The sequence below is a fragment of the Camponotus floridanus genome, unplaced genomic scaffold (genome assembly GCF_003227725.1).
Source record: "Camponotus floridanus strain SB8 unplaced genomic scaffold, Cflo_v7.5 scaffold4, whole genome shotgun sequence".
Classification (NCBI taxonomy): Eukaryota; Metazoa; Arthropoda; class Insecta; order Hymenoptera; family Formicidae; genus Camponotus; species Camponotus floridanus.
In genome coordinates this window covers 1,687,932-1,699,999 of record NW_020229547.1, presented here as the reverse complement: position 1 = coordinate 1,699,999, position 12,068 = coordinate 1,687,932, and the positions used below count along the sequence as shown (strand labels likewise).

Genomic DNA, 12,068 nt, shown 5'->3' with positions numbered 1-12,068 from the left:
TAAGATGTAACTTTTGTAACAACGTAATACGTTGCAAGCTACAATATTTCGTTTAGCGTTTAGAAAATATTTAATTAGGCAAATTAGGATCTGTCTTGCTAGACAAAATGTATCTTGCTTCGTTTTGTCGTTATCTGCAAAAACTTGATGTAAATTTGCGATTTTAGCCGGCTATAAGTAATAAAACGATGAAAATGAAGAAAACAAAAAACAAAAAAATATCTTTGAAAAATGTGTGTTAATATTCTCTTATGCATTATTTTATTTGTCATTTTCTATTTAGTTTCATATATCTTATATTAATTTGAGATTTTTAATAAATAAAGAGACTTAGCCTCCTTTTTTGTAAGATGTTTGTCTAAATGTTCGTCATCTAATATTTTATATATTCTACATAAAAAGAGAAACTTTAATTTTCCTTCTCGTCACAAATTGTGTACTTAAAAAATAAATTCTTCAATTTGCTATTGTGTGTCATAGCAACTCAAATGACTTAATTCAAATATCATTAATAGACGAAATTTATATCTTTTGTTTTCAAATAATTAGAACAATATTGAACATACACATGGAAAAATGAAAGGTCAGCTGTCAATTATTTTTTACTTTGTTTTATTATTTTTTATTTCGTTTTGCTTATTACACAAAAACAAGCAATATTGTGCTATGCAAGAGTGATAAAGGAATCCGCGGATCCTTAGAATTTTCGGGCATGATATCTTTATAATCTTATATTTTTTGCCACATATTCCTGTCGTGCATTTAGCATTAGCTGAAGACTCGGGAGAATGTAAAGCTCTCTCTTAAATATAAATCTAATTTTTTTTATATTTCAACGCATTCGAGCTTTGTTGGATATTAACATCACATTGATTCGTGCAAGATAATGATTGAATTAAATTTAATGTTCTTTAATGCTAAATGCGCGGTCAGAGGACGCAGGCTTTCAGGTCCCGTGAGTGGCTCGGAATTTTTAGCTTCTACGATCCTCATTGTGCAATTTTGATTATATATCAAGGTGATATATTTCATATATCACCAAAAGGAGCGCGAGCTACCAAACGCTGCATTTCTTCTTCGGATTCATCGGCGAACCCAGTGGGCAGCTGAAAGCCTTGGCAAAGTCCTCGCTGTTTGACAGGGGACCCAGCACTCGTACCGGACCGGGCGAATGCACGCTGCTGCGAATCTTGCTGAGAGCATCTTCCGGCCTCATGGTACCGCACCAGATCTGCGCGTAATTGAGGAAGAACAGCTGATCGTGCGTGAGATTCACTCCCGGCAGCAACGGTTCTTCACCATGGATAGAGACCCATTTCTTGTAAGCCTAATATTTGACGAAGAGAAATTATTGTCGACTCCCTAAATATGTTTCGAATATTTAAATTCAAAAGCCGTGCATTGAATCAACGCATATTTTTAATTTATTTCTTTTCAAATGTACAATTATCTGGTCTCCCTAATAATTGTCAAAAATTTAGTATCTTTGGAATGCACGTTGCATATTTCTATCATTTACCCTGAAGGATTGCTTGAGACCGCCGTTATCGGCGATATTTTCTCCTTGAGTCATTCTACCATTGATGTATAGATTCACTTCCTGCAACTTGTATCTAGAATACTGATCCACGATGCATTGTGCTCTTTCGCGAAATGCCTTGATAGTGGCATTGTTCCACCACTGCATCATGTTGCCATCTTTATCAAACTGACGACCCTTGTCGTCAAAGCCATGGGTGATCTCGTGACCGATCACTACACCAATACCGCCATAATTTAAGGACTTGGGGAAGTGCTGAGAGTAAAAAAGCGGCTGCAGAATCCCCGCAGGAAATACTGAAATAATACCAGCACAAAATGATTAATGTTTATTTAACAATGTGATTACGATTAAAGTGCTGATTAAGTTGCAGGCTGATGAGAGCTCCATATTTTTTAAGTCTTGTGGATCTTTAAGCTATTAAAAATTACAAAGTGATTCTACATTGAAATTTCTAAATATTGTCGGATTTCTAAGTCGTGACAATAATTAGTCGCTGATAATGATAATTAATAGCTCTAATACACGCGACTGACCTATATCATTTTTGTTGGGATTGTAGAAAGCATTCACCACAGCAGGTTCAGTCGACCATTTATTCTTATCGACCGGCTTCCGTAACTTTTGCAGATTATGATAAGCGTCATATTTAAGCAGGGCAAGGATGTTCTCCAGAAAGTGATATTCCGTTATGTTTAGCTAAAATTTAAAAAATCTTTGCATGCAACATACGAATTTTGAATTAAAAATTTCGATATAAAAAAAGAGAAAATGAAAAGTAAACGATAAAGAAAAATTTGAAATAGAATGAATTTGAATCATTTCATACGCAATATAATAAAATTCAGTATTTAAATCATTGAAATGTATTCGTATGTTTCAGATTATCGAAAAAGATTTTTTTAATAACTTTATTTCTGATATTTTACTAAGATATAAATAAATCAGTATTTAATTTAGAATAATTTATATAAATTAAATATAATATTATACAATATTATCGTAAAATATTGAATTTTTACCATCACATATTCCATAGAGAGTTCGACTGGATCCTTCAAAAATTCTGGATATCCGATTCGCTCGTTCATCGAGTCGGCCTTCTTCTTTGCCACCGTCCGGGTCTCATCATCCATCCAATGATTTTCAGTCAGCAGTTCATTAAAAGCCTCGCGAATTGTTCGAATCATCTCTAGAGCAGTCTCCTGAAAAAGTAATTCCAACATTTCCGACATTACAAAGAGAAGATATCAATCAAATATAGACATTCATCATATCAATCTAATGTAAATCTAATTTCTAGAATGAAGGATACTTTACCTTGCTCTCATGATTAAAATTGTCGCGTATAAAAAGAGTCCCTACTGCCATTCCGAGTTTTTTGTTGGTCCATTCGACGCATTGTGACCATCTGTTTCTTTCGCTAAGAATGCCTAGCAGGATTTTGCGGAATTCAATCCGCTTCTGTTGATACTCGTTGATCATATGAGGCATAATTGACATGACGAGCCGCCATAGAATATAGTTGTGTAAAGTCCTATAGAATTTATTCTCGATTGAACGTTCAAAAATTCGCGAAATTCAAGATTCTCAAGCTCAATTAAATTTTACCGAAGTGTTATTATAATAATAGTCTTAATATCTATAATTTTATAGAAAATAGAAACATCAAAGGGTTGACAAATAGAAAACTTGGAAAGATTTTGAGAAAATAAAGAATCCAAGAATTTAAAAATTTAATTTAACAAAATAAGAGAATTAAAATTAAATCCAGATAAAGAAAATTCTGTTTAAAGAATTATATTGAGGAATATCGATTTCTTTACCTGCGATCCGTTCTCGAGATGATACGGCCCATCTGCACGAAATATGGCATTGCGTATGTCACGACCAGTTCATCTTCATCGATTGGCACACTGATAAACTCTCGCAAATAAACGAGCCATTGCAATTGCGGTACTTCTCGCTGTAATTCTCGTAATGTTAATTTCCGATAAATCGCCGAAGTATCCTGCCTGTCCGCTTCCGGTAACGAAGCCTGAAATCACACGGAATTATTATAACCAATCAGTATATTAATTTATATGATCCGCAAATTTTCTGGGCACGCGCACATTATTTTAATTAAAAGATTCAATGTGTTTCTTAATTATTCCGACAATTTTTGAGACAAACTATACAAGATTGCGATGAGCATAGAGAGAAGACATACATTGGCAAGCTGTTTCTCTAAACCGATCACTTGATTAAATTCCTCAGCCGTCAAAAGAGGATTCGCACCAAGCAAGATAGCGACGTTCGTCATATAATTATGATAAGCCTTTAATTCGGCTTCGCTGTTCTTCTTCAAGTAATAATCTCTGCTAGGCAATGCCAATTGCATCTGGTCCAACTGCGTAAACGAATGAAAAAACATTGTTATACTTCCTTACAGTATATTTCCAGAAGCTATTTTTTGTTTTTTCTCCGAAAACATTTTTCAGACTAATTCAAAAATTCTAGAAATGATAAACACAAATTTTCTCTTGCGAAAAGAAAAGTCAAATAATTTTCAAGAATATATTAATAAAAAGCAATATATTTTATTGTTGAAATATCAATTAAGTAAAAGAAATTCCACAATATATATTAGTACAATAATGAAATCGTAACTCTATTTCGCTTTGAATCGAACATCAATCTGATGGACATTGATTATCGATCGATTAGATTAAAAAGCTCCTTTAGAAATAAATAAAAAGATTGCAAGATGCAAAAAGAAAAATTAAAAATAAATAAACAAGGATTAAATTCATTTATTTTACAATTTTTCTCATGCAAATATATCTACAATTATTATGTTCATATTTAAGTTTTACGGTATTATATATATATATATATATATATATATATATATATATATAATAACATACATATATATATATATATATATATATATATATATATATATATATAAGAAATTGTTTAAATCAAATAAATAAATAAATAAATATATAATAAATATATACATATATGTATATATTTATTTATTTATTTGATTTAGTATTATATAAATAAAATAATTATTAAAATAAAGTAGAAAGAATTTTTATTGTTGAATTTAAATCTAAGTGTGAAGTTTTCTTACACAAAGGTAACCCATTCTATATTTGTGTGAAAATTTTGATAGCATGAGAGACGTGCAGATATGATCTAGACTTTTTTAAAGTCATATTTAAGTTTTACGATATTACATACATATTATTTCTGCCAATTTTATGAGACGATAATTATTTGATTGTCCATTTGTAATCATTTTTTCAGCAATATAATTTTGCATTTATCGAAAAAGGGAGATTACATAAACAAATAAATGATTTTATCGTAAATATTATTTTATAATTTTGGAATAGAAAAAGTCCAGATGAGATTTAAACGACTCTCATATGACATTTACGACGTTGACGTGTTGTATAGCCGTCGACTGACGGGACCTTACTTTGCCGGCGCACCTGGAGGATGTTGGCCGAGGAATTCTTATCATCTGGCCCGACCCATTGTTCCAGCAACACACCCTCATTGTACTCGCCGCGTAAACGACCTAGAAGGACTTCCAGTGGATAAGTCGGCGGTTTCCAGGATGCTCCTACCACTGCCGGCCAGCCACCGAGATGCTGCAGGATCTTCTTTAACGGGGTGTCCCCGATCTCTCGTATGCGAGCTGCGTTTTTATATCATTTCGTTTTCGTAAGATATCCGAGACAAATATCTCTTTCATATTCTTAGTTTACAGTCATTTTGCCAAAGGATATAAAGCCAGCTGATTGTCGGAAATTTACTTTCAAAGATTCTGTATCTCTAGATTTTTTAAAAATTTAATTCGAGAAAACTTTTAAATAATTTTAGATATTTTGATTCAGATATATTTTTTCGAACATTATCGCTCCTGGACAAAAGTTCTAAATTCATGAGAGATTTTACAATCGAATAAAAAAGAAAGGAAAGAGATCGATCGTTCTCGAGAGAACATCCTGTATATCATTTATACCCACGGATATCCATACACGACTTGTAGAACATCTTCGCTTTGAGAGTGGCGTTATTGTCATCCGCGTTAGGCGGCTCTTCGAGTAGGCGCTTCAGGATCACCTGCAGCTGATCGGCCAGTACCTCGAAGGTGCTGATGGAGCTTCGGTCCTCCGGTATCACGTGCAATCGATTCCACGTGCCGCAAGCATATTGAAAGAAGTCTACGCAAGGCGCCGCGGTGCTATCCATCGCCGTTAATAAACTCGCCGCTACATTGAATCAATGAAAGCCCCTCTTGTTATTCATTCACTCGATCTTTGATTGACTTATGACAGGCGTTTACGTCAAAACCACTGAAGTCTGTACATATTGAAATAGCGAGAAAGAATAGCGAGGAAGATAACTCCAAACGTCATCTCTTTCACAGTACAACACAATCCAAAGTTTATTTTATATCCTATAGAAAATATATATGTTTAGTTTTATAATGAACGCGCCAACTCTAAATGCACTTTCAATGCGTATGCATTTGAGCAGAGAACAAAGCTATCCCCTGTTTTCCTTTCTCTTTCTGTTTCATTCGTTTTTTTATGCCAGAATGATATGAAAAAGCGCATTATGTTATGTATAGACTTCAAGACCAATGATTTTTCATCAGAAACATACTTCATTTCATTTTTTTCTCCAATATATAAAAATAAGATTGGTTCGTTTTTAAAAATCTAAATTTGTGGTTTATAATTTTTGCAAATTGTCAATCAAAGTCACGATTGATGCGACATGATCTTTAATAATTTAATCTGGAAACATTACAATATCTTTTATGTCTGATTGTCAAATGGTATTCAATCCAAATACCTTGTATTTACTTACATGTGTCTCTTCATTTAAATTAATTATTATATGTTTTAAATTATATCATATCGTTTAAAAATAACATACATGTGAAAAATTAATCAACGTATATTATGCAGCAACATTATTATTAATAATATTGTTTTATTAATAGAATGAGGTGGTCAGTTATTAAAACTGTTATCTGAATAATTTAAATGTTTGAGACATTTTATGAAAAAATGTCTTAAACCGATTTTAAAGTTTTGTGTTTCTTGAGTTATACACCTTTATATTTGTTGCAAATTAAAATCTAGTAAATATATGATTTAAAAATGTATTAAATGAACTAAAAATAATTAAAAGAATGTAAGTAAGTTAAAAGAGTGTACCTGTTCGGACGCATTCTTCCGTCATACAAACTTTTGGCTCTGAAAATACAATAGAAAAATACAATAGAAATGTAATCATTATTTAAGATGTTCTTATATTTTTATATTTTTACATTTTATTTAATTTCTCTTTAGAAATTCTTTCAATTTCAAGATTTATTCAAATATCGCTGATAAGAAAAGATGAAACTTACGAGGCTCACGAACGCATTCATTGGTATTTAACACCAGTAGCAGAAGTATGAACAGGCAAATTGCCAATAGAATGATCGCCAACACACCGAGCAAACGTTGTCTACTCGCTGTCCCTCTTCGTCTTCGTGTAATTGAGGTAGCACGTGTTATACCAATTGGCCTTTGCGGCTTGACCGGATGTTGGAGAACGGATGTAGTGGTACCGCGTGGACCATAAGTCACCTAAATATAATCGATCAACGTAAAGCAGTGCAATTTATATTTTTCTTTAAATCAAGCAAGAAAAGGGGGAAAAAAGTAAATAAACAATGCTTTTATTCGCCGATATTTTAGAAAATATTCGTTTATCACGTTTTACTTGTTCCACTTTTTTCCTTATATGAGAAAAAGTTGTTCGCCGAATGAGCGTATAAACACGTTTGACCTCCTCCCATACATATCTCTATCTTTACCATCAAGGAAAATTACTCTAATCATAGATACAAATACTCGAAGACGCGACGCCAGGAATATTGGCAAAGATTTTTAGGGGACACACGATACTCTGGAGCAACTTAATCATCGATGAGATGATCCTCATACCTGAAGAGGATTCGTAGTGGGAGCACCGTCCTGACCAATCGATCCTGATCCTGACAGATCGGCCGGCTGTTCAGCGACGATGGTGGTTCGTAGATATCCGTTGTTTCTTTCGGACTTCATCCTCGCCTCGCTGATCCTTCGCGGGATACCCTTTCAATGTGAGCGGCAGGTAGCCCTTGCTCATCGAAGAGACAGTTCGCGATCCGCGGCACGGCCTTCTCGCGAAGCCTGCGGGAAGTGCAGAACGCGGGAAGGATATCTCAAGAGCTCGCAGGATACGCAGAACGAACGCTCCTTCGCCTATACGTGTCTTCAGGTTACGATGGAAACGGCGCGGATGTACCGCGGTCCTTCGCGAACGCCTTCGAGATCCGCGGTGCGTTCGCGCGCCCGCAAAGTTGCCATTGCCGGTCAATCATCATCCTTCGAAGCAGATTTGAAGGAAGAGCGAGAGCTCTTCCAATCGATCATCACGTAATAGTCTAATTCTATAATCTAGCTAGAAGAACACACATTTTTTCCTTCTCAAAAAACGTTTGATGTTTGCGCAATATTTACGATATCTATAATTAATCTATAATTAATGAAAATATTGTAGGAATGATGTAAAATAATTGTAGAATGATGAGAGCATAGTATATCCTGTCTTGTGTTAGAGTGAAGTTGATTGTATATTAATGATTATTCTTTTTAAAATATTAAGTATGATTTTTAAAAAAACGAGTAAACCTAATATGTAAACATTACATTATGTAAATAACACACAAAAACGAAAAGCTAATAGAAATTTAAAAAGTAATCCCACAACATTTTTCATTGCATAAGCTTTCAGTTAAAACATGATCGGTATTAATAAAAGCCATAGAAGCTATATTAAGTGTTATTCATATTTTGTTTGTATCTAATGCTATAAATAGGACAGCAAACTGCATTTCTCAGGAAACATTTTATGCTTTTAATATAAATCTTTAATATACATATATATATTTATATATATATTTCTCTCCTGAATTGTAACACAATTAAACAGATCTGTTAAAAACTATTAATAATAAACAGATCTATTAAAAACCTATTTCGAAGAAAAATCACCAATTTTACTGTAAAAATTCAAGATTTTAGAATCCGCATTAAAGAAACAAGATATAGAAAAACAATTTTTGTATGTTTCTTGTACAATGCATTTTAAAAATTATACAATTTTGAAATTTCGTCTAGATTTCCATTTTAAAAAATACTATTCGTAATATCTTTTCCTCAACCAAAAAACTTTTACACATATCAATAATGCCAAATAATTTTCATATGGATAACTTCTTTATATTTTCCTTTTTACGTGTTTACAAAATAATCCCACGTGTCTACTTCAATCACATATATTATTATAGTTTTTTAAATTTATATATATTAAATATATATATATATATATATATATATATATATATATTTAATATATAGGAATTTATAAAGAAATTTATATATATATATAAATTCCTTTTTGATATAAATTTAAAATAACAAAGTATTGTATTATCGCAAGTATTTACATACTACGCTGTAAAAATCACATTTTTTTTTTATATTTTTAATTAGCAACATTGAACTTTATAATTTTGTCGTGAGTAAAAGATCTATTAAAATATAGATTAACTGAAGAAGAAAATTTCATTAGCTAATTATACATCAGAAACTCGATATTCCCAATAACTTGTAAACTTCCATCGCTTATAACTTAAAAGCTATTTCAACTTTAATACTGAAATAACCAGGTTTTTTTCGCATGTATATTGAATTAACATATTAAAGAAAAATACATCCTACATATATACATACCAATTATTTCAAATAATTATATTAAAATATATATTAATACAAAAAAATTTTTTTTTAATGTTTACATATTATAGAGAAAACAAATATAAGATGTTTTTAATCTATTATTAATTTTGATAAGTTTTAGGACAAATCACATTGAACGCTTCAAGGGATTTGAATAGTCAACAAGACTCGCATTATATGACACTCGCATTTATCGATAATGTATACCTTGCATAATTAGCGATCGGTTTATTATGAGAATTATTGAATCAAGATCACACTTTCGACACAATTTATTCACTACGATAAACAAGGAAAAATTCCATTAAAACGCGACGCAAAGATCTCAAGTGACGAGATCTTTGCAGCAGGGCGAGTTCACGTTTGTGGCTCGTGTACAGAAGCAACAAGCGTCCTGCGAAAAACTGTCAGGGATGTCGATCGAAGCCTCCACCATCGGTGGCGCGATACCGAGAAGAGAAGACGCGAGAGAGGGTGCGTCGAGAGGGGCGAACCGCCACGCGAAGGTACGCGAAGGGGGGTGCTACAGTTCGGGGGGAAAAAAAACCGGTCGATGCTGCAATGCAGCGGTAGTCTCGGATCCGCGCAACGGCAATGTCTCGAAGCTGCTTGGGGATTGCTTTATGCAAGAAGGGGATGAGGGATTGAGGATGCAATGTGCGACGATAGAATTTGTCCGACGTACATAGAGGCCCCTGCAAGAATTATATATCAAATCAAATTTTTCGAGAGTATAGAGAATTAAAATCAAAATCTTTACTAACAAAAATCTTTTCTTTTATTGTTATCTTTCTATTTTGATTAAATAAAAATTGAGATTAATAATTTGATTTAAATTAAGTAAAATTTAAATATATATACATATATATATATATATATATATATATGTATATAAAATTTTTAATAAAAAGTGTAATAATTGATTAAAATTATGATTAAATAAAAATTGAAATTAATAATTTGATTTAATCTCAATTTTTATTTAATCAAATTATTAATCTCAATTATTGTTGACAGAAAGATTGAACAAAATTGATGCAAGATCTGTTGCATGTAATGATAGAATTCTAATATAAATGTACATATATGAAATATAAATATAAATGTAAATATGAAAAATCTAATAAAATCAAAATTATCTCTTATATAAGTCTGTTAATAGACTTTCATGTTTTTCTTTTCTTTCCAAATTTAATAGCTTGTAGAAAAATTTAGAAAATAGCCGCGTCTTCAAATCATTTCAAATCATCGACACGATGGATCAATTACAATAAATATATATATGATAATCGAAGATCTTTTTAAAAAATTGTTTTGAATTCTCTTTTCAAAACAATAAAGATTACCTTCAAACTAACATGTGGCGATTCTATTTGTGATTTATTGTATGCTTCTTAAAAGAAAGAAAAAGCATATGTACTAGGACTTTTTTGCAAAATATATTTTTCTAGACAGTTTCTATATTTTTTAAAAATATATAGAGATACTGAGAAAAACTTTAGATATTTAAAAAAATTTTGATTTTTATGAAAAAAAAGATTCGTCATATATATATAAATTATTCTGTTCGTCAATGGCAAGCATTTAATTTTTTTTATAAATAATGGAAGATCTTAATTATATATTACATTTACAAGTTAATTATTGTAGAGAAAGTAAATGAATTACTTTATGCCATGTATTATTTATTTATCGATTCATACATTTTTAAAAATTGATTTACATTTCCAAAAAAAAAAAATAAAACATTTGATTTCTATTATTACAAGACTCGGACGTAAAAACAATAGATCGATATACAATTTCCCAACGGGACTTTGAAATCGAAAGAATACTGATTACATGATAGTTTAAACGGTTCCGGCATGTAAAGATGCTCGCTCGGGACTACATATCCATGAAAAATTGGATAATATCGGAGTTATACAATAACAGATTTCTATGCGGATGCGTGTAACACAGATTCCGCGAATTATAACGACGAGCGTCTCGGTCTTTGCGCAGGTCTGTGACAATATTCCATGATTGCGTTTCAGAAAAACGCCGAAAATATGCGAGAAACGTCTTCGTGAATTCGTCGCTTCAGAATTGATTCGGTAAAATTTCGACGCATCGCGCGTTCCTTAACCGGAAGACGAAACTCGCACTAAAACGCGGTAAAACTCGATGTGTTACGAGTCAAGAATGTGCCGAGAAAGACGTAAGATTAGAAATTTATAAATATACGAAGCTGCAAGAGAGACATGCAAATTCGCAAGCAGTTCGAAGAAAGATGCATTTAATAAAAATAACAAAAAATATATATCACATTGCACCGAACACAAGTATTTCGACTGCGTTTCGTGTAGTCTAGGAACGAGCACATAAGAGTGACCGAATCGAGCAAAAATCGAAACTATTCTCTCTTTTCCTATAACATTACGTACTCTTACATTCGTACGGTGACTTAACGCACTGACAATGTAATCATTTTTTATTTAATGAATTTATCTTGATCTCGTAATGCTTATTCATTATTCAATGCATTTATATAATCTAATGATCTTTTTTAATTTTTATTTATTTATGACGTTCTAAACCAATTTTATAAAAATAAATTCGACAATAAACAATGGCAAAAGGACTATTAATAAAAGAGCCCGAAGATGTTCGATTGAAGAAATATATTACTGCTGGTA

At 31.9% G+C, this 12,068-nt stretch overlaps 1 protein-coding gene across 1 annotated transcript; it reads right to left on the bottom strand.

Annotated features, from left to right (window-relative positions):
- Positions 1-611: 611 nt before the first annotated feature.
- On the bottom strand, positions 612-10,097 carry LOC105253023 (neprilysin-1). Its single transcript, XM_025411457.1, has 13 exons — positions 9,598-10,097; positions 7,552-8,050; positions 6,969-7,191; positions 6,775-6,813; positions 5,572-5,817; positions 5,032-5,240; positions 3,753-3,932; positions 3,367-3,578; positions 2,861-3,077; positions 2,563-2,745; positions 2,077-2,239; positions 1,520-1,836; positions 612-1,327 (listed from the first exon to the last, which is right to left on the bottom strand). The coding sequence occupies exons 2-13, from the start codon at positions 7,669-7,671 to the stop codon at positions 1,055-1,057; spliced, it is 2,382 nt and encodes a 793-aa protein (XP_025267242.1). The 5' UTR covers positions 7,672-8,050; positions 9,598-10,097; the 3' UTR covers positions 612-1,054.
- Positions 10,098-12,068: the final 1,971 nt, after the last annotated feature.

What these genes read in the sequence shown, in the direction of transcription:
- LOC105253023 (XM_025411457.1), bottom strand. Translation starts at nt 7,671, where the DNA reads ATGAAGTCCGAAAGAAACAACGGATATCTACGAACCACCATCGTCGCT. An exon ending in CCTCGGCCAACATCCTCCAG is followed by an intron (nt 3,933 to 5,031) that starts GTGCGCCGGCAA and finishes TCGTTTACGCAG; the next exon opens with TTGGACCAGATGCAATTGGC. An exon ending in TCCCAACAAAAATGATATAG is followed by an intron (nt 1,837 to 2,076) that starts GTCAGTCGCGTG and finishes GTATTATTTCAG; the next exon opens with TATTTCCTGCGGGGATTCTG.